Source organism: Vitis vinifera, chromosome 4, assembly GCF_030704535.1.
Source record: "Vitis vinifera cultivar Pinot Noir 40024 chromosome 4, ASM3070453v1".
NCBI lineage: Eukaryota > Viridiplantae > Streptophyta > Magnoliopsida > Vitales > Vitaceae > Vitis > Vitis vinifera.
In genome coordinates, this window is record NC_081808.1 from 23,084,553 (window position 1) to 23,105,674 (window position 21,122).

The 21,122-nt window shown below is 32.3% G+C and overlaps 3 protein-coding genes across 4 annotated transcripts; 1 reads left to right on the forward strand and 2 right to left on the reverse strand.

The window, feature by feature from the left end:
- Positions 1-1,443: 1,443 nt before the first annotated feature.
- LOC104879199 (thaumatin-like protein 1) lies at positions 1,444-9,565 on the reverse strand. Its single transcript, XM_010651172.1, has 3 exons — positions 9,539-9,565; positions 9,045-9,267; positions 1,444-1,832 (listed from the first exon to the last, which is right to left on the reverse strand). The coding sequence occupies exons 1-3, from the start codon at positions 9,563-9,565 to the stop codon at positions 1,444-1,446; spliced, it is 639 nt and encodes a 212-aa protein (XP_010649474.1).
- A 188-nt stretch (positions 9,566-9,753) lies between these two features.
- Positions 9,754-13,859, forward strand: LOC100242046 (WAT1-related protein At5g64700). The gene is made up of 7 exons (XM_002272081.4): positions 9,754-10,045; positions 10,129-10,191; positions 10,338-10,454; positions 11,983-12,235; positions 12,498-12,656; positions 12,967-13,118; positions 13,227-13,859. The coding sequence occupies exons 1-7, from the start codon at positions 9,873-9,875 to the stop codon at positions 13,390-13,392; spliced, it is 1,083 nt and encodes a 360-aa protein (XP_002272117.1). The 5' UTR covers positions 9,754-9,872; the 3' UTR covers positions 13,393-13,859.
- A 694-nt stretch (positions 13,860-14,553) lies between these two features.
- LOC100266100 (uncharacterized) lies at positions 14,554-18,029 on the reverse strand. 2 transcript variants are annotated; one of them, XM_002279248.5, is made up of 4 exons: positions 17,922-18,029; positions 15,452-15,863; positions 15,252-15,368; positions 14,554-14,893 (listed from the first exon to the last, which is right to left on the reverse strand). In XM_002279248.5, exons 2-4 carry the CDS (start codon positions 15,827-15,829, stop codon positions 14,816-14,818), a joined length of 573 nt encoding a protein of 190 aa, XP_002279284.1. In that variant the 5' UTR covers positions 15,830-15,863; positions 17,922-18,029; the 3' UTR covers positions 14,554-14,815. The 2 variants fall into 2 exon arrangements, with proteins under 2 accessions (XP_002279284.1, XP_059592500.1); XM_059736517.1 differs by having other exon boundaries at positions 14,554-15,368.
- Between the last annotated feature and the right edge of the window lie 3,093 nt (positions 18,030-21,122).

Genomic DNA, 21,122 nt, shown 5'->3' on the forward strand with positions numbered 1-21,122 from the left:
TGCTTGTGATAGTTACTATTAAATATACTTTAGATATGATATCACAAAACCAATCATTTTCAACATTTCAAATTTTCAAATCTTCTCTTTTCAATTCTTTATGGCTTAATCTCCTCGCAATTCTCTTACTTTTCCACATGTGATTCTTAGTCAAACCATCCTTCTTCTTTGTTCCTATCAACTTCAAAACTAAAAATTATTCAAAAACATAAAAATAAAAACCTCTTTTATCCACCAATGAGAGGATCTTTCGTGGCTCAACCTCCGTCTTTCATCTCAGTTCTTCGCCAAGTAAATGGGCCCATAATCCTTCAACTTGGACTTGAATGCTTTGAATAAATGTGTCTGCCTCAAATGACAAATTTGGAATCCACCAACCCACGCCGGACAATGATCAACTATGGTTAATTTCTCTTCAATCAGAAAATATTACTAGGAGGTATTTGAGGGATTAAAATCAATTGTAATATTCTTCTATGGTGGTGTCATTTATCCAACATAAAATATTTGGTAAGTTGGATGGATTTATTTTAGTTGATTTTACCTAGGAAAAAAAATTAAAAGAAAAAAATACAAATTGGTTCAAAGAAAATAATAAAGATTTTTTTTAGAAAAATAAATTTTTTTCATATTTAGTTTTAATATAGAATATAAAAATAAAATAATTAAAATTGAATTAAAAATAATATATAAAAATAATTTATTTACTTTAAATTTCTTTTATATTTTACTTCACCTATTTTTCTTTTAATGTTTCTCAAAATTTTCATGAACCAATGTAAAAGCATGATGATATGTTCTAATACCCTCTACTTGTGCCCCTTTCAAGTCTAGACTTTTGTTTCAAAAATTGTTTTCATTTCTTTCTCACAAAGCATGTTAATTTATTTTCAAAAATATTTTTTAAAAATGTTGTTGTATAACATGTCTATTTTAAAAATCTTTTGAAAATATAGTTTTTGGCCGCCACCGACAGAGGGCATGTGGATCTCAAACCTGCTCTTTAATACGACATGATGGACCTATTTTCAAAAATATATTTTGAAAACTACATATTTCCTCCATCTCTATCGGCATTTATATTTGAAAAATGTTTTAAAAATGGTCAATATTTTAAAAATATTTCCTAGACTCATGGCATGCATAGCACATCTACTTTAAACTATGTTAAGGTTATGTTTGGTTCCGAAAAATGCGAGAAAAAGAAAATTGAGAGGAAAATTGGAAGGAAAGAAAAAATTAAGAAAATGAAAATAAATTTTTTCACTTGTTTGGTTATCCATAGAAAATTTAAGGGAAAAAAAAATTATTTTATTTTATTTGGTTAACCATGAAAAAAAGTTAAGGAAAAACGGAAGAAAAACAAAATTGTCTTAAATTGTTATCAATTTGTTGAATAATAAAATAAATTTTGTGCTCTTATTTTATTATCAACAAGTTGTCTTAGGTGGCAGGTGTACTGTACGCGCTGCTGCAACTGTACTCCGGGCTCCCAAATGCCTCGCACGCACTCCTGCACACGCTGTCGTCTCCGACCTTCAGCTCCGTCGGATAGCCCTGGTTCAGATCCACCGTGCAGCCCATCGATGCGTACATTCCTGACCAACCACTCCCTTCCACTCTCATCGACATGTTGCAGCCATCGATGAGGCTCACGTTGTAGAAGTCTTGCCCACCGGTATTAAGAGTGAACTCCGTCGGTGTTGCTAGTGGGGCAGCACCGACGTCGTTGCATTCGATGGTCCTTGGCCCACAATCGCCAATGACGCAAGAACCCAACCCAGATCCGTCAAAGTTGCACCCTGTTTGCCCCGAGAACCTATCAGACCAACCTGATCTGAAGACAAGACAAGGATTCGAATACCATGAGCCCCATAAAATTTCCGTCCTCTTTTCCCTTCTCCTTTTCTCTTATTTTCCTTAATATTTTTCAAGGAAAATAGTTGGGAAAATATCATAATATTTTCCCTATTATTTTCCTTTATATTTTTTTTCCATCATATTTTCCATGTCATCCAAACTAAAGAAAATCATTTTCCACATGATTTTTTTTTCCTTTCCTTAGCATTTTCCGGGAACCAAACATAGCCTAAATGTTTTTTTTTATTATCATCTCATGTTCATGGCATGTTTACTTCGACAAATGTTTCCTCCGTCTCTCTGGCCTATCTTGAAAAATATTATCATCTTATGTCTACATGCCTTGCATGACATGTCATGTTTTGAAAAATGTTAGGTTGGTTATCTTCTTTTTACTTTTTATTTTCATTTTCTTTATTTTTTTATTTTCATTTTCTAAAAATAAAGACTCCGTTGATTTTGTGATTTAAAAACATTTTTCTATTTTTAAAACTAAAAAAATATTTTTAAAAATTTATAATACTATTTAACCATTGTTTTTTGAAAACCATTTTTAAAAATAAAATAAAATAAAGAACAATTCTCACTAGTTTTTTTTTTAAACATAGATCCATTTGATCATATTTTTTAAAACTTATTTTTAAAATTATATTTTATTTTTTAACTTAAAAACAATTCAAAAAATATGGGTGAACGGACCAAAATTATTTCTTATTTTTTTTATTTCTTGAAAGTATGTTTTAGAAAATAAAATGCATAAAATCTTGTTTGATTTTTGAATTTTTACTGATATAAAATGATAAAAAGAAATATAATTAATTTTTTTTGATCATTTACACATATTATTTTAAAATGGTATAGTAAATTATACTAATATACTTATAATAATCCATAATTTAATAAATAAATAAATAAAATATTTATATTTGAAGTGCAATAATATTTATATTATGGGTACCATAAGATTTTTTTATGTGATTTTATTTATTTATTTATTAGGAAAACAAATTTTACTTTTTTTAAAATAAAGTTTTGAAATACCAAATTTTCATTTTTTGATCTTGAAAAACATGTTTTTGACTCCGATAACGTGTTTTCCACCTAGATAAGCCGTTTAAGCAAATAGGGCTATAATATTCTACATGTCCATGTTAAATTATTGGTTTCATCGTCTCTCACATCTAGACTTTTGTCACATGACACACTCATTTTGAAAGTTTTTCTATCCGTCCCTTCATGGCTATCTATCTTGATAAAATGTTAATGTATGTCTTATCTATCACTTCTAGTCTTCTTTTTCTTACCTCATGAGTATTTTGAAAAATGTTTGAAGCATGTGGGGTTTGTGTGAGAGCATTTTAAATAATTGTTATTAAAAATAAATTTATGATATTTTTTAAAATAAAAATTTGTTTGAAATTTAAAAATATTTTTAGTTGTGTTTTATATATATATATATATTTTAAATAATTTTATATTCAATATTTTATTTTTAATTATTTTTCATATTACTTTTTTAAAAAATTTCATAAAAATATGAACATAATCGAAAACAATTAAAATATATTCTTAAAAAAATATATTTTTGTTGGTCAAATATATATTTTTGATTTTTTTAGAATAATTTTAGAATATATGAAAAAAGATTTCTATATAGATATTTCTAGTCATTCATCATACTCAAAGTGGAAGTCATAGACATGGAGGGCTAGCTTGCAAAAAGAACGAGTATTGGTAATATAATGATATATAATATTATCATTATATTATATCTGTTCATTATCGTTTTTTACTATTTTTTTTATATTTTAAAATGGTCTAATAAAATATTCTAATATACTTATGTGAGTGTTTAAATGCCATGTTCTAGGATTGATCCAAACTTAGGTAAGATTAATTTTTTTTTTTAAGAATATATTTTAATTGTTTTTGATTATATATGTTCACATTTTTGTGAATTTTTTTTAAAAAGTAATATGAAAAATATGAAAAATAAAGTATTGGATATAAAATTATTTAAAAAAAAAAAAACATTTACAAATATAATACACAATTAAAAATATTTTTAAATTTCAAACAAATTTTTATTCTAAAAAATATCATAAATTTATTTTTAATAACAGTTATTTAAAATGCTCTCACACAAACCCCACATGTTTCAAACATTTTTCAAAACACTCATGAGGTAAGGAAAAGAAGACTAGAAGTCGTAGATAAGACATACATTTAACATTTTATCAAGATAAATAGCCGTGTAGGGACGGATAGGAGAATCATTTTTGAATTTATATAAAACACTTATTCATCTTCCCTTGAGGTGTAGTCCATCATTGATATTCAGTTTTGACTTATTATTAATCAAACAAATTATTCTAATATAGTTATATATCATCATATAATAATTCATAGTTTAATAAATAAATAAAATGTTTATATTTGAAGTGAAATAATATTTTACTCATATTAATGTTTGTAAGAATTCTATTCTTTTTATATTATTAGTACCATAAGATTTTTTTATGTGATTTTATTTATTTATTCACTTTTTAGGAAAAGAGTTTTTACTTTTTTTTTTTTTTAAGTAAAGTTTTGAAATACTAAATTGATGTTTTCAAAATTTTCATTTTTCAATCTTAAAAAACATGTTTTCGACCTTGATAAATATGTTTTCCACCATGATAAGTTGCTTAAACAAATAGGGTTTTATTGTTTTGTTTTACACGTCTGTGTTAAATTATTGGTTTCATCCTCTCATATCTAAACTTTTGCCGCATGACACTTTGAAAATTCTCCTCCATCCACCCCTCGATGGCTATCTATCTTGGTACAATGTTAATGCATGTCTTGTCTATTACATCTACCCTTTTATTCCATACATCATGATAATTTTGAGATGGGGGCTCGAAAAAAGAACAAGAATTGATGCTATTCCCCTAATCCAATTACTATTTGAGTTGCCCCATAAGATTCCTTCTACATTCTACTTTAATAGTTAAAACCTTTTCTAAGCTTAAAGGTTAAGTCATGCTCAAGGAGACTTTAGATAGTCCTTATAGACCCCTCGAACACTTAGTCAATCTATCCCTTCCCCCTCCGGTATCTTAAGGGTGGAGTTTATAACCCTACCTCACCTCTGTGATTATTAATAGAAAATAACTAAACATTTCATAATAATAACTAACTAACTAACTATTTATATAGTTAAAAGATTGGACTAGGTTATACTCGGGTTTAAAGGATGGACTGCATTATTTATAGATTCAATTAGGTGAATGTTCAATTCATTCAAGTGGAGCTTGAGTTGGCACCAAAACTTTTAGAGGCATGGATATCCCTACTTTTTCCAAACCCCAAACACCTCTGGATATTCTTAATTTCAGAATCTCACCAAATAAGGGTAGGATGAGACGTCCAAATCTCATCATTTAAATTTCACCTATCAGGATTAAAAATAAAGCTAGATATCTTATTAAGATTGTACCCTTCTGCCATACTATATATCCACGACCAAATATGCAAATATAATATTTAAATCCCACGCTATCTTCTCATCTAACAAGTAAGTACATGTCTCAGGATTATGTCTATTCAGATTAGCTCATAGGCAAAAGAAATATTACTGGTAATTGTATGAAATACATGAAACTCCATATATAGGAAAAAAGAAATCTTGAAAGTGAGAATGGTATTGGGAATATCGATCATTTTCACTTTTGTTACAAAAAATGACCTGAGAAAGGGAATAAGACATGCAACTTTTTAGTGCGATTCAGTGGTTTATATGCATGCGCCCATCGAAATGGACTCTAAATTTGGAAACAGCTGTATCAAGTCCTTCAAGTGTCAAAGAGAGTGACAAAATAATTGCAACATTTCCTTTGTCTGGGACTCTGGCCCAGTGTGAACGCGTTGAACAGTGATTGGCCGCATGGGCACCATTTTCCAATTGACTAGGAAAGAAGAAGTGTAAAAGAGGGATCTGATCAAAGTGCGGCGAGCCATCTCACACATGGGGTAGATTGCATGGGTGGCCATGCAAGAAGGTCCCCTCTTCTTATGATTGGCCGTTGGGTCCTGCTCCGTGTTTTCAGGTTAATCAACATGCAACTACCTTTGTTTATTTTTAGGTACGTTGGATGAGTACATTAATATTTATATTTATATATACTTCTTTCGTGGAAATTAATGGCCTTGGTTCTATTTTGGATGGCGCTTCCATTCAATTGAACTTCATTTCATACAAGTCAACAAGAGTGTACAATAGATATACGAAACGGCTTTGATTTACTCTTGAGTTCGTGGAAATGTTGCAGAAAGTCTTGAAATAAACGTAAACATGAGAACAACTTTGTTTGGCGAAGAAAAAGCATTGGAATATTTCGCTTTTGGGACTTGTACTGGACATGTGGCATCTCAGAATTGGCAAACCCAGTATATTTTCAATTAACTATGATCCAGAAGAAAAAGATATAAAGGGGAGGTTTGATGGAGACGAAACATCTGCCACATGGGGAAGATGCCACCGGCTCCATGCATGAGCAATTAATCGAAGGTCCTCTTTTTCTCATGATTGGGCATGGACAATTTTCACGTTCATCAACAAGCAACCTACTTTTTTTTTTTTTCCTTATGACACGTTTGATTAATTAGTGAGTCTAATCAAAGGTTTTTGTTTTCCATTTTGCTTCTACGATTACACACTGAAGTACTTCGCTTTCAATATTATTACTTTTCAAGAAGCCTCCCCGAACCATATATTACTTGGGTTGGTGTGGTATATAACCACTGGTGGACCATTGGTCCTGCACTGACTTATCAACATCTCTCACAGCTTTTCTTTAGCTTCCAAAGGTGTTGAGTTACTATCAGAACCCTAGAAGCATCCAACTGTATATCTCATAGATTTCACGACAAAAGCATGCAACATTTTTCTGACCGAATTTGTATCTTCCCAAAGCTGATACCCAACTTTGTTTCAATCAAATTGGTAAGGGCCTCTTTGGTTGGGAGAATCAATTAATTTCTTTATCAAAAGCTGATGGGCCAGGTTCAGAATCGAGTGACGAGTCGTGATCCATGGACAAGTGAGCAAGTAATTCTTTCCTGGAGTACTCCTAGCTGCTCAGAATGTTTCATAAGTCATCTTTCCAGTTAAAGAACTTGGGAGATTGCCTAATATATATTGTAGTGCAACCAAACATGTCCTAATTAGAATACCTGTAATGGAAGCAGGGCACCCTTTTTATGACGGCAGTGGCTACCACTTTCGTGTGATATTCATTAGCATGATGTGCAGTTGGGCGAAAAGGATTTAAATCAGTCATGTAGACTTATGAGGAAGCCGTCTAATCACTTTTTCTAATCAACGCAATTGTATCTCTAGAGCTTATCCTTCAACTGCTTTTAGCTATGATATAACATATTTAATGTGTCATTTATTTGATGTTTACATGTGAAAACCAAACATTAGACCCTAGATTAAATTTCATTTGGTACTCAGTGATTTTTCTCTTTCTACAACTGGTTTAAACACAACAACATTTGGTTCTAAGAAAGCTTAATGGAAAATATGAGAAAAGAAAATATAGATAAAAAAAAAAATGTTGAAGAAAAATGAAAAATAAATTTGCATGTTGTAGTTAAATTATTTTTAAATTATTCCTTCAAAATTAAATCATTTTTCCTCTTAAATAAAAAGATTAATTGAAAAGTATAAGGTGCTTCTTGGTTTTTATTTTTTACTTAATTCTAAATATAACTTAATACTAAGTAGTATTTAATAGTATTAAGTATTAAATTATTTTTTTTAATATTTTATTTCTATTAAGTATTAAAGAGCAAAGAAAAACATAAGTACTACTTTTAACATTCATAAAAAGTCTAATATTTTAATTTTTTTATTCAATAATTTTTTTTAGAAAATAAGTAATAAATTAATAAAAAGTGAAAAAACAAACCATTTGAAATAAAAAAAGCAAATTGTTTTCAACCAAAAGTTTATAAAATAAATGCTATCTAAATTTTTAACCATTTTTAATTATATTTCTTTTTTTTTTTTTTTTCATTTTTTTATAATAATTAAAATATTTTTTTTAATATTTTTTCTTTCCATGATATTTTCTAACAACCAAAAATATTAATAATATTCTTAATATATATATATATATATATATGATAAAAAGAATCTATCCTTTTTTTTTTGTTACATATGTAATTGGAGTTCTAGAAATATGCTTGTGAGCTTGAACCAACTGGGAGTCTGAGCACAACATAAACGAGATAAACAAGTTCCAGCATTTAAAGCAACAGCAGACCATCATGCCAACAAGTTTAATTCGTTGACAGCCATGATTAATCAGCATTTTGAAAATTCAAAACTTTCTTAATCCGAAAATTTTCATTCATACCCATATGGGTTGTTGAGTTGAGTGTACAATAGTGTGTATGTTTCACCAATTAAATTAACCTATCGTGTTCTCGAAGCCTCTCAGTGTATATATTTTATATTATATTGTGAGTGTGTGGGAGCTTCTATTTCCATGCATGAAAATCTCTCAGCTGCATTGTCAGAAAGACCTGTCTGTAATTAAGAATTCATTGAAGCATTAAAGTGAGCTGTGAGTGGTCCAACTGAGCAACCAAGAAATTTAATCTAATCTTCAATTACTTTATCAGGCTTACGAACCACTGGAAATGCATTAAATATCAGGTAAAGAGGAGTCTTACCGAACAAGATGCGAAATTAATCACATAAAAGGTCAAAAAAGGAAGCATCAAATATTAAAGTGGTCTATAGGATACTACTATAAATGAGGTGGGAAATAATAAAGATATAAAGCTTCTGGCATTGGTGGGGGAATAGGATTTTCACCTCTTACTATAATACTATGGTATCAGCAGCTGGCTAGGCATCATAATGATTCTAATGTAGGAAGCCTCCACCTTCATGATTGAATTTGGGAATTTGTCCAAAGCTCAAAAATAGCAATCACTCCACTTTTACCTTTAAGCCGTGTTGGTGACTTTTCCACTTATCATGCCTCATAACGGGCATTGGCTGATGAACGACATGAGTGATTGTAATTCTTCCGTTTCAGGTCTGTTGCCAACATCGAAGCACTCTTTCAAAAATATTAATTCAAGGTATTGGGTTGTTGTTAGTCCCGAATTTGGTGTAATCATACCTGTAGCTTTTGCGTCACCCTCCACAATCTTGGCCCTTCTAGGTGCCAGATGAACATTCAAGTGTAGTAGCGCAGCAATAATTGAAAGGAAAATATTGAAAATAGCACAAGTCAGTGGGCATTTTCCAATACCATTTCCCGAGTGCTGGACACAGCCCTGGTCTTTAACTGCATGCATGAAGAATTTGGGTAACCCACATGTGACTTGTGAGTATGAGTGAACCTAAAAAGGAAAGCCCAGTAATCAAGCCCAGAGATTCCATAGTGGAGATGTATCCCATGTGAAAGATAACAGCATTTGCCACCACACATTTTGATCACTTTGATGGTGGTTCTAGTCATCTGAGTATTGCAGATATTTTGGACGGTAAAACTTCTCACAAAAGTGTTCGATCAAATGGTTATCTTAGATGTGTCCCATCAGAAAGCAGATTAGGATTATTAAGACATAAAAGCAATCAAGCCACTATTGCTACAAAGTTGAAAGTGCCCACCTCGGCTGCCCATTCCATCATTCCCATGCGCAGCGATCCAAGCCCTCAAAGGAAGCTTTAATGTTGCTATCAAGTCTCCAATTTAATATTACTGCATGCATGTGTACACGACAGAGACACCACTAACAAATTTTGGTGGTCCCACATTCTCCCAAGTAAAGCAAATTATTATCTTCACCACACACGTCTTTAAGGGGCGAACCCATGTAGTTTTCGTTGAACATTTTCTTCATTGCCCATCATGTTTTGAACTTATATAAACACCATATCCAGTCATTCGAGTTCTATATTTTTGAAGAAAAACAAAGGAAACAAGCTAGCTTCCTCACTGAAAATGGATGCTAAGAAGCCCTTCGTCGCCGTTCTTCTCATACAAACTATATATGCTGGCATGTTCTTAGTCTCCAAGGCTGCATTTAATGTAGGTATGAATAATTTCATCTTCGTCTTCTACAGACAGGCTGCAGCAACTGTTTTCTTGGTTCCTATTGCCATCATTTTTGAGAGGTAACAGATGTTACCCTTTGGTCTTCTTGTACAATTCATCCTTTCTTCTTCATTTTTATGTGACTTTGCTTTTCTGGTTACAGAAAAAATGTGCCACCACTCTCTTTCGTGACCTTCTGCAAAATTTTTATGCTTTCTCTATTTGGGTATGTTTTCATTTTGATTCAAAGCTTCAAGCATGACCTTAGGCATCACCACCGAAGAATGAAAACAACTGATGAATTCTGTCTAGTGAATTCAATAGAAAGACGAATTTTGTGTTTTTGAGGTGTTTCCTTCTAATAAATTTCAGGATTACTCTAAGCTTGGATGTTAACGGTGTTGCCCTCATTTATACATCTGCAACTTTGGCTGCTGCAACAACAAATTGCCTTCCTGTCATTACCTTTTTCTTGGCCGTTTTACTCAGGTACCTAGTTCTTTTCATAATTCTTATTACTTTTATTTGATTCATTTTGAAAAATTATGTTTAATAGGAACTAATGAAGAAAAAAAAATCTGATAACTGAACGATTTCGCTGGTTAGTTGACCGGGAAATCTTTGTTTGGTGAGAAAATATCTTCTCCAGAGCTTTGGCATAAGGCTGCAGAAGCTTGATTTTTACATGGAAATGCGTATAATTTGTGTTCCACTTGGGGATTCAAGAAGATTTGTTTAATTTCAAACTCTATAGTCTGTATTAACAAAGGGTGCCCAGCATGTTGATGTGGACATATTTGATACAGGCATCAGCAAGAAGTTTGGGATGACATATGCAGAGTCTCCAGATGACTATAAGATCACTATCTCAAAAATTTAGCATGTTCATGTGTCTGACTTCACAATCACTTCATTCTGTGATTGTCACCGACATCCGTATTCACGTTAACCCAATTTTCTACTGGAAGCCCAGATGAGTTTTCGACACCCAAGTTTATCGGTTTTCTTCTTCAGGGCTTGACATCCTTGTGGCCCCACCTCCCAATTAGGTGTACACTGCTTAATCATCTATGCCAGTAATGGCAGGCCTATACTGCTAGTGGATTTTTCCCTAGAAAAGCCAAACATACTAGCTAAGCCTAGAGAACTGCAAGAAATCCTCACCACCTATATCCTTTGCTCAGATGGTCCACATGCTGCAGAGGAAAGCCTCTTTTTGTATTCTACTGCTTGCATCAGGTAGAAGAATTACTGGTCCACACCTCAGTTTTAGTCATACACTTCTTTTCCTACTGGAGAGGAATGCTAGAGCTTTTCAGCTGAACCTGGTTAGGAATTCACAAAACTCACTGAAAATGACAAACTCTAATCGGAATTGGAATGGGTGGTTGATATACACTTTAGCCACAGCAGCAAAAATTGGTTTTGGAATCAGAAAAAGATAAATAAAGATAGAGTTTTACAGGTGTACCCAATGGATTCCTCTGTCTTGTACCTAGAAAAGGTTATTATTGCATTTCGTATTCGTCATTACTACTTATGGACATAGGAAAATCCGTGTGGTCTCCATTAGAAAGGAGGTCATAGGCCCCAGTGCGGCCAAATAGTCCATTTTTATTAATTGTATGCTATAGTGGTAAAACGAGTCTCTCAATCGTTACTATTTTGGCAAGAAGAGGGTAAGTATGCAAATGTAGGGATTAGAACCGTTGTAGCTGGGCATCTCAATTGAATCCAACTGCTAAACCTTTTGTAATATTAAGTTACAAATAGAGGATCAAAACAAAAGTTTTTGGTGTTTCGAATTTTGCTTCTATTTGTCTTAAGTGCTTTAGATGAGCTAAGATTTTTCACTATGTTGGATGATTACCATGATTTTTCTGATTGAAATTGAATTATGACTTTTTGATTGGAATTTTGGGGTCTATAAATATGAACTTATAATGCAAACCAGTGACAGCATGAATGGGAATTTAAGAGTTTCCTCTAAAAAAACAAAAAAAAAATTGTATTGCAGGATGGAAACTGTGAAGTTGAGGACATCCTCTGGCATGGCAAAGATTGCAGGTGTTTTAATTTGCATAGCAGGTGCTGCAACAATAGCATTTTACAAGGGCCCCCATTTGCAACTCATGTTACATCATCACCTTTTTGGACACCATACCAGCCACGAACATCAATCTCATGTAAGCTCTGGTGCAACGTGGGTGAAGGGATGCTTACTCATGCTCATGTCCAACACCTTCTGGGGCTTGTGGCTTGTATTGCAGGTAGTCTTGTTCTATTGTACATGCATTTATGCTGTTTTGGTTGCTGAGAAAATGTGGAAAAAGAAACTTACAGTGAACTTAGAATCTTGTATATTGTCTATGTTCGGTTTAAGGTCTCAAAAGCTTGTTCGTTTTCTTTTCTCATGTTTCCAATACATACTTTTAATTAGTATTAGAAGTGGAACTTGAGAGTAAGTCCACTTTAATGGTAGGCTGAGACAAATCTAATATAGTGAGTTGTTGATCTTTGAAATGGAGACAGGCTTACATCATGAAAAGCTACCCTGCAAAGCTTCTGCTGACAACCCTACAGTGCCTTTTGAGCTCAATTCAATCATTTTTCATTGCTATTGCTTTGGAAAGAGACCCTGATCAGTGGAAGCTGGGCTGGAATGTGAAACTCGTAGCTGTAGCCTACACGGTAACAAAACCAGAGACCTGTTTCAAATATTCTCCTATATACCTTAATTAATAGTTTGTATGTTTCATTGGACTGCCATCTGTAACTCATTAGATATGATTTATTGTAATCATCTCTTGGAAACAATGCCCTTGATATGCAAATAGATGGCTGACCGTGGTGCAATGCTTGATACATCCAACACCATCAGGGCATGAACCATCCATCACCACCAAAAAATGAACAAAAATCCATAGAAAAGCATGCTAAATAGAATTTTTATTGTTACTTTACCCCTAAAGATTGTTAAACTAATTGCAAGCTTCTGCAGGGAATTGTTGTGACAGGTGTTACATACTACCTACAAACATGGGTCATCGAGAAGAAGGGGCCTGTTTTTCTAGCCATGTCCACACCATTTGCCCTAATCATTACTATATTTTGTTCAGCAATTTTCTTAGGCGAGGCCATTAGTTTGGGAAGGTAATTTGCTCTGACAAGAACCCTCCTTGCCTGCCAATTGTGGTTTTCATTACAACTCTATTTTCTTATTTATTGATCTGTTTTTCGTTTTCCTTGCTGGGTATGCAGTATCTTAGGTGGGATCTTGTTGGTTGGAGGGCTATATAGTGTTTTATGGGGGAAGAGCAAAGAACAGAAGATGGAAAAAACTTGTTCGACAGCCCAAGCTGAGAAGGAAACAGAGCTTAAAGAAGAAGTGGCTGCTCAGAGTCCACCCCCACCATTTTTTGTGTAACGTGCATGCCCTACAGTTCTTCAAAGGGCATGGGGACCTCTAAAACTATATTGGGACATCACGCATTTCAGTACACCCCCCATCGTCTTGTTTTCATTTTTGTACGTACTTATGGGGAGGGGTGATTGAGTCCAGGAGATGTGGACTGGGTAGGAAGGGGAGTGCAAGTCAGCTATGCCAATGGGCTTGAAACTAAAAGGCTCAGAGGCAACACTGAGATGACCATTTTCCCACTGTATTAATATACAATAATGGAGCATATATTGTTTCTTCTCATACCCGTAGAATATTTAGTTCTAGATTTCAGAGAAATGTTAACCATATTAAGTTCTGATGTATTGTGATAGATGTTCCAAGCAATTTTATAAAATCGTTAGCACTATCCATGTAAGAGTATTCCCAAGAAATTTGTTTAAATTCCACTCTACAAGACATTGTGAAAGATAAATGCAATGTATGTGTATGAATGTGAATTGCTTTCTTTTACTCTTATGTCCTTGAATGGCAAGAGTTCCTGAGAATGTTTGAAAGAAAAAAATGTAGAGAAATGAAATGGATAATGGGCTTCGATCAAGAATGGTTACACCAAAATTTGCAAAATTTGCATGAATGAAGAATATGTTATTTACACTTGTGCAACTAATGCTGCTCTAAAGGAAACATTGGGTCATGAGGTAAGCTCCTGCGTGGTAAGCCTTGTTGTAAGCTTCAAGATGATAAACTTAAGGATATATGTGCTGTGAGGCGTGGGATGGTAAGCCCCACTATGAGCCTTGGGATAGTAAACCTTAAGATGTATGTAATGTTAGATGCGATGCCACAAGAAGGTTTATTCTTCTCTCATTGTCAGTCAATTGGTTCTCAGTGAAAATGCCTAAAGTCTAACCCAACAAATGGAATCAAAATCATGTCATGGATTTAACTCGTGGAAGCGTTATGTTGGAAGGAGGATCATCAGGTTTACAACTGTGTGGCTCTCTAGGAAATGATGATTCAAAAAGTATGTTTTGCAAGTTGCAAATGTTGATCTCATGCCTCTCAATGGTCAGCAACTATTTGGTATGCAAGCATGAATATATGCACCTTTGAAACTGAGACACAAACAAGGAATGGGCATACGTGCAAAAAGACATGGCCATAGACTGGCTACTCTTATGGGGGTAGAAACAAGCACAACCATGGTCATTTCATTCTGAGGCATTTTATGAATATATTCCCAATCCAATGCATGAAAGGTAAAAGCCGAATCTCGGGCCAATTCATGATTTACAGATGCAACACTAATTGTTAGTATAACATATAATACAAGTATGATAGAATCGAGCTGAAAGCTAGACATGATGCCTTTAAATATTTTTAAAATATGCATTCCTGTTTGTGTAAGGGATGATTCTATATGGCAGCTTACACCACAAATTTGACTCTAAAAATAGCCATCCCTCTTGTCTTGTTCCTCAGCTTCCTTGTTAGCTGTTTGAACAGATTTGAACCACAGGAATGCCTGCATTGGTAATTCTGGTTAGCTAAAAAGAAAATAGAATGGACTTTAACATGTAGTATCCCCTCTGACTTCGGATATTTATGTTTTGAAATCAATTTGGAGAGTGATTCATTTATAAAAGCCTGATGCTGATTGAATTATCTTAATTGTTCAAATAATGGACCCTTTCTGCTCATAGCCATTGAAGTTTTCAAATCTCAAAGGAATAAATGTGTTAGAATCATTGTCCAAGGTAAAGTAAATCCATTCAAGAACCAAGATTATGGAGACATCTTTTTTCTTCACTACCTGAGTTTTCTGCATGCAAGAAACAAAAGTATGAAAATTGAAAGAGGGAAAGAAGATTGGAACAACTCACAGAAGTAGGGATGCCAGTAAATACAAAGAATCCCAGCAATGGAGCATAGAAAATACTGTCTGAGCTCAAAACCCCGAAAACAGGCCTTTTATTTGCGTACTCAAAAATAGAACCTATCTGCACTCAAAGTTTAGAATATATCAACCAATTACTTTTTATCAGTTCCACAACAGCAGGACAGTAATCATAAGCGAGTTTACCGCAGCAATTGCAGTCACTGCAGAGGTAAGTAAGTACACATAGAAGGGAATCTCAAAACTCTTTTCTGATTCATTCCCCATGCCTTCATCCTGAGCCCAAGGAGGGGGTTCACTTGAATCTGGCCGAGCCCAAGAGGGGATTGTTTCTTCAGACTTGTTTGACTTGGCAGAGCCTTCAGTTGTGGCCGACACAGAAAACTTATGAGATAAATTTCCCTTTTGGCGTCCAGGATGGGTTCTGTTTCTTTTTCTGGTGACTGATAGGTCCAGGATTTTATGGCCAACACCTGGAAATAATTTTGGGTGCCATGGACTCTCTTTTCTTGAACTATGGATTAAATTTGTGTCACAGAGACACAACAATGAGGCTGCAGCCATAACTTCCTCTTTGTTTACTCAACTCTTCTGATTTCTTCAATTCAATAAAATACAAGCTTTTAGTGCATCATGTGTTATAACTATAACATATAGGACCCCAGGTAACTAGACAGATTACTAGTCAAGAATGTTATATTCGTTCGAGTAGCCAAATCAATACATGAAGTGTGAAAAAGCTTCATGTAGAGACAGGTTGATAATCAAGAATACTAAACTTGTACAAGAGTGACCAAACCAATAGTATCTCTTTTCTGATACAGTTGCAAAAGCTTCTCTAAAAGATATATTACAGCACTATAGTATGCCCCACTAGCCATGTGGGCTGATTCAATCAGCATAATCCAAAATAGCAGTTAGGAGCAGCAACCTTACTACTGAGAATGACACCAATATCTACTGATCCTAAAACTAATAGGTAACAATCTGAACATCATGAACTGACATCAAAACTTTGCTTGAAATCAGTCAATAAAACAGCATTTCTAACTCTAAGAGAGCTATGGAAAAAGCCTACATAATGAGATAAATGCTTAAACTCTTCTGCATTTAACTAATTTCCATTAACACACTTAGAATTTGGGCACAGGAATAGCTAATAGAAAAGGCAATAGCAGGCGGCCGTTTAAGAACACCTAAAATTTAGGCAAAGATGCATTCTGAAAAATTGATAAATTAAAAAGCATGGTGTCATAGGATGCTTCAAGTGAGCCTCCCCATGGGTTTATATAGAGTCCAGGACTGGATCCATCTACACTAAGTCATTGGTGGGAAGAGTGTGGAAGGTTTTAGAGATGCCTAGAGATGTCCACACATCTCTACACTATGATGGAAGGTATGAGAGAAGTCCAAGGTTTTCTAGAGAATTCTAGGAATCTCTTGTATATTCTTGTACATAGGTTTGCACATAGAATTATGTAGAGTGTTCTAGAATCTTCTTGATTTGTAAGGAACCCTTCAAGGTTTCAGAGAGTTCCAAAGGTGCCTATAAATAGGTGAGGGCCTCATTTGGCCAAGGCACCACCCCAAGACCACCCAAAAACCTAACCAACCAAGCAAGTGAACTTCCAACCATTGTATAGCTTCCTTTGAAAGCAATAAAGCTTCCATTCTTTAAGAGTCGCCTACTACACCTTCTAAAACTTCTGAGTCGCGAGCGTCTTAGCCTAGCAAGCTAAGCATTGGGAGTAAGACTGACTTAGCAAGATCAAATGCCTTGACTTGTCTAAGTGTCGCATGAGCTTAGGAAAAGACTAAGTCCGTGACAATGGGCTCCAACTCTCAAACCCATAGCTTCAAATCTTTATTAAAACCGAGAAAGGAGAAGGCTCTATTTCTTTAACACTTCAGCATGGTTGGTACCATTTATGTTTCCAGATAAATTTCCAGTGGTAAAATTAGTGAACATTAATTCAAGTCAAAATTTTATTTTATTTTTTATACATACACAATTGTATAAGATAATGTTTCTAAAAAAAAAGACAAAAAATCCTCAGCTCAACCGAGTCAAACACACCTTGTGAATGAATCATGGCAGGTGAAAATTTAACAATTCAAAATTTTAAATACTTTTTTCATATTTTCTCTGTATCTAAATCCACTTCTATACAAGAAAACATTCCCAAATAGAAATCACCGTTAATCTAACAAAATTTCAGTCCGAGCTGTATTCCAAACCAGCCATGGTTCTACGGCTGTTCAAGGAGAAACCCTAGAATTCAAAACCTCCAGCAATAGCATTCCCACAGTTATAAAGCACTCAGAGTGAAACCCGACCCTTTATTTTGTATCAAAGAAAATGAAAAAAAAAAAAAAAAAACCCACATTTTGATTACAATGTTATATATCTTACTTTCTTTGCTGCCAAAAATCTAAGACAAAAAAAATAAAAATAAATAAAAAGCTAAAAAAAATAAAATCAACTAAGCCAAAGAGTCGTATGAGTTTTAGTTAGAGTGAAATTTTCATCATTCTTGAGCCCTAGATGGTGAAAAAATGTAAAATTAAAAAATTCTTTCATTTTCTCAGCATCCAAACGGTTGAATGTAACCTAGAAGTCGATTGATTGAATTGGAAATAGAGACTGAAGCAGTACCTTGAACCTAAAGATCGACCGAAATGCAGCGTTTGGATAAGGAGTGATCGAATGCTTTGTGTGAACCGAGATGAGCCTTCTCGTTCTGCAAGCAAATCCTAAAGCAGTGCGTGAATATTCAGTAAGGTGGTAATGGGCTGGGCCTAGGCTGGCCCAATTTTTGAATTATTGGGCTTTAAGGGCCTGATTTCTAATTCCTTTAATTAATCTATAAATCAAATTTTGCCTCCTATAAATTGGTCTGGATTTCACAAAATCGAGAAATAGTTTAATTTTTTTTAAAATTCATAGCTCATATGTATTAATATATTAATGTTATAATTAATGAATAAATTAATTAAATATATGTCAAAATAATTTAGATTGATATTATATTAAATTTATATCAATATCATTTTATGTACGAGTTGACACATTTCTTTCAACATCTTTATATTTTCTTTGTCCATATATAAAATATTTTTCATGATATTATATTTATATTTCAAAATACTTAATTAATTCTTTAATATTCCATGTATAAAATATTTTTTATAATATTTCCTAGCCCATTTAGATTAACAATTTTTTTCATTTAAAAAAAACTTTAATTAACATGTTTTCAATTTTTGTAAATTTTTAAGCTTTTTCATGCATCCATGAATTTTCTAACTTTCATTATTTTTATATTGTTTAGCTTTTTTGGAAATATTTTTGAAACAAATCTTGAAAAATATTTTTTAGCAACTGTTTTTAAAAAACAATTCTTTAGGTCCTATTTTACAATTGTTTTCAAGAACAGTTTTTTGTTCTTTAGAATAATAAAACAAAAAAATATGTTTGATAATCAAAAATTATTTTTTGTTTTTTTTTATTTAAAACAAAAAATTCGTTGTTTTAAGAAAATATTCTTTAATTATTTTTTATTATTTTACTTATTTTTAAGTATTATTTTAAAAAAATAATTATATAAACATATAAAATGATTAAAAATATAGCACTAAATATAAAAATTATTTTTTTAAATATATTTAAAAATATTAAAAGCAAGTTAAAAACATTTTAAGTTTTCAAATTGACTTTTATTTTACAAAACATAAGAGAATAATTTTCAAAAACCATTCTAAAATATTGTTTTCAAAACTATTTTCGAAAATAATTACCAAACAAGATTAGAAATTTGGATTGTTTTTAACATATTCATTTTTACAATTTTAAATATTTTTAAAAATAAATTTTGTTTGTAATATTTTATTTTTAATCATTCTTTATGAATTACAATTATTTTTTAAAACAATTTTTATAAAATAAGTAAAAACAACTTAAAATAGGTTGTTAAAAAACCACCCTATTTCATAAAGGGTTTTTAAAAAATTGTTTTTCATATATATATATATATATATATATATATATATATATATATATAAAAGAAAAAAAAAAGAAGAAAAAATTGTCAAACAAGTCCTCTGAAAACAGTTTCATATTTTAAGAAAGGAGAAACCTCCTTTTTCAAAAAAGTTCCCAACTACTAGTTTTTCCAAATAGAACTTGGTCATACAGTGAAGTTGGAAGCTATTCTTCCAAAGCTTTGACAACCTCGTCATTTTCTTGATCTTCGTGGCCTTGGATTAGACTGTCTGATTTCATCAATGGTTAGGTTTTTTTCTTCGCGTTACTTTGGTTCCAATATATTTACAAAATTAAAATATTTATATATTGAATTCTTTAAGATTATTTTTCCAAGTTATTTAAGATTTTGTTGGCAAAAACTAAAATTATATTTGCTAAGCATTAATTTTTAAAAACATATGAAATGATTAACATTTTTAAAACATTTTTTTTGGCATGCTTATATAATTTAATAGAAACCCATGTTGAAATCAATTACTCAAATCGTTTCATATTAGAACAAAATTTAGTCATTACATTTTAGATTTACTTAAAAATGATTAATATTATGAAACAACTATTAGCAATAAATTTTAAATTTTACCATCTGTAAATAAATAATTTAAGAATTATGCATTTTATAAAATATTAATTAATATATTTTGACTTCTTGTAATCATAACCATCAATTGTTTTTAGGAATTATGTGCAAGATGTATGTCATAATTAATGATTTTATATACTCTAATAATTTTTTTTTTATGCTATTTAGATACCAAACATGTTAGGATTTCTTTCTTTTATTATTTATTACTATAATTTTGATTTAACCCTCTATATCTTGTGGAAGCACATTATGAGTTATTTATGCTATTCAGGTATGCATCTTACCTTCATATCTTAATTTCATAAATTATGTATTGTTTTATATATGATCATTATGTATTGCTTTGTATGTGATCGTCAACAAGTTTAGCATATCATTTTTATTGTTTTTCTGACTTGTCATGTTTGATTAAGAGACTAGGGTAAAATGCATGATGTGTGTTTTATTTTCCAAACTAACCATTGATGTCTTGTGATAGTGCTTAAGTTGTGGTTCAAGTATGCAATACAATCTTTTCTTTATGATTGTGTTTTGAATTCTTGTTTGGCATGCTAGTATTAATAGAGTTTTGAAATCACTTTAGTCCATCTAAGTATCCATAATCAACTGATTCATTGTCATATTTTTCTCAATTTAGTTAGTAGAGACCTTATTAGGGCTTAGAGGGGTGTTACCTCTTTGAAGGTACCTTCCTGATAGGTAACCTGATCCTCGGACCCAGACTCGAGCTTTTCACAGACATCTTTTCCAAAAATCAGGAGTCTTTTTAGGGGTTTTGTTCTTATTTGATTTTTCCCTTTAAAAAAATAAATAAAAGTAAGTGACGACTCTAAGTTTTTACAAAAATAAATTTTTTTACCTTAATCAAAAGTGAGTCTCACCAGTTGAGTGGGAACAAACGTAAAAATGCGAATCCACAACTATTAATTATCATGATTCACCAAATTACTATACTACATGGATTCTCAACTTTGAGAGGATATTGAGCTTGTACTTAAATCAACAAAAGACTTTGATCTATGGATGAGACCCTAAAGTAGTAATATATCCTTATGGGTTAGGTCACTATTAATGGAAGTTGGTGGCAACAGGCGTTCTCAATAGAGACACTATAATATCTCATGGGTTGTTCCATTGGATGATCTAAAGGACATGCAATCATGAAATTTGTGGTTATAATAATTCCTTTAATGGACTTTGACATATGCTCTTAGGAGCTAGAGTAT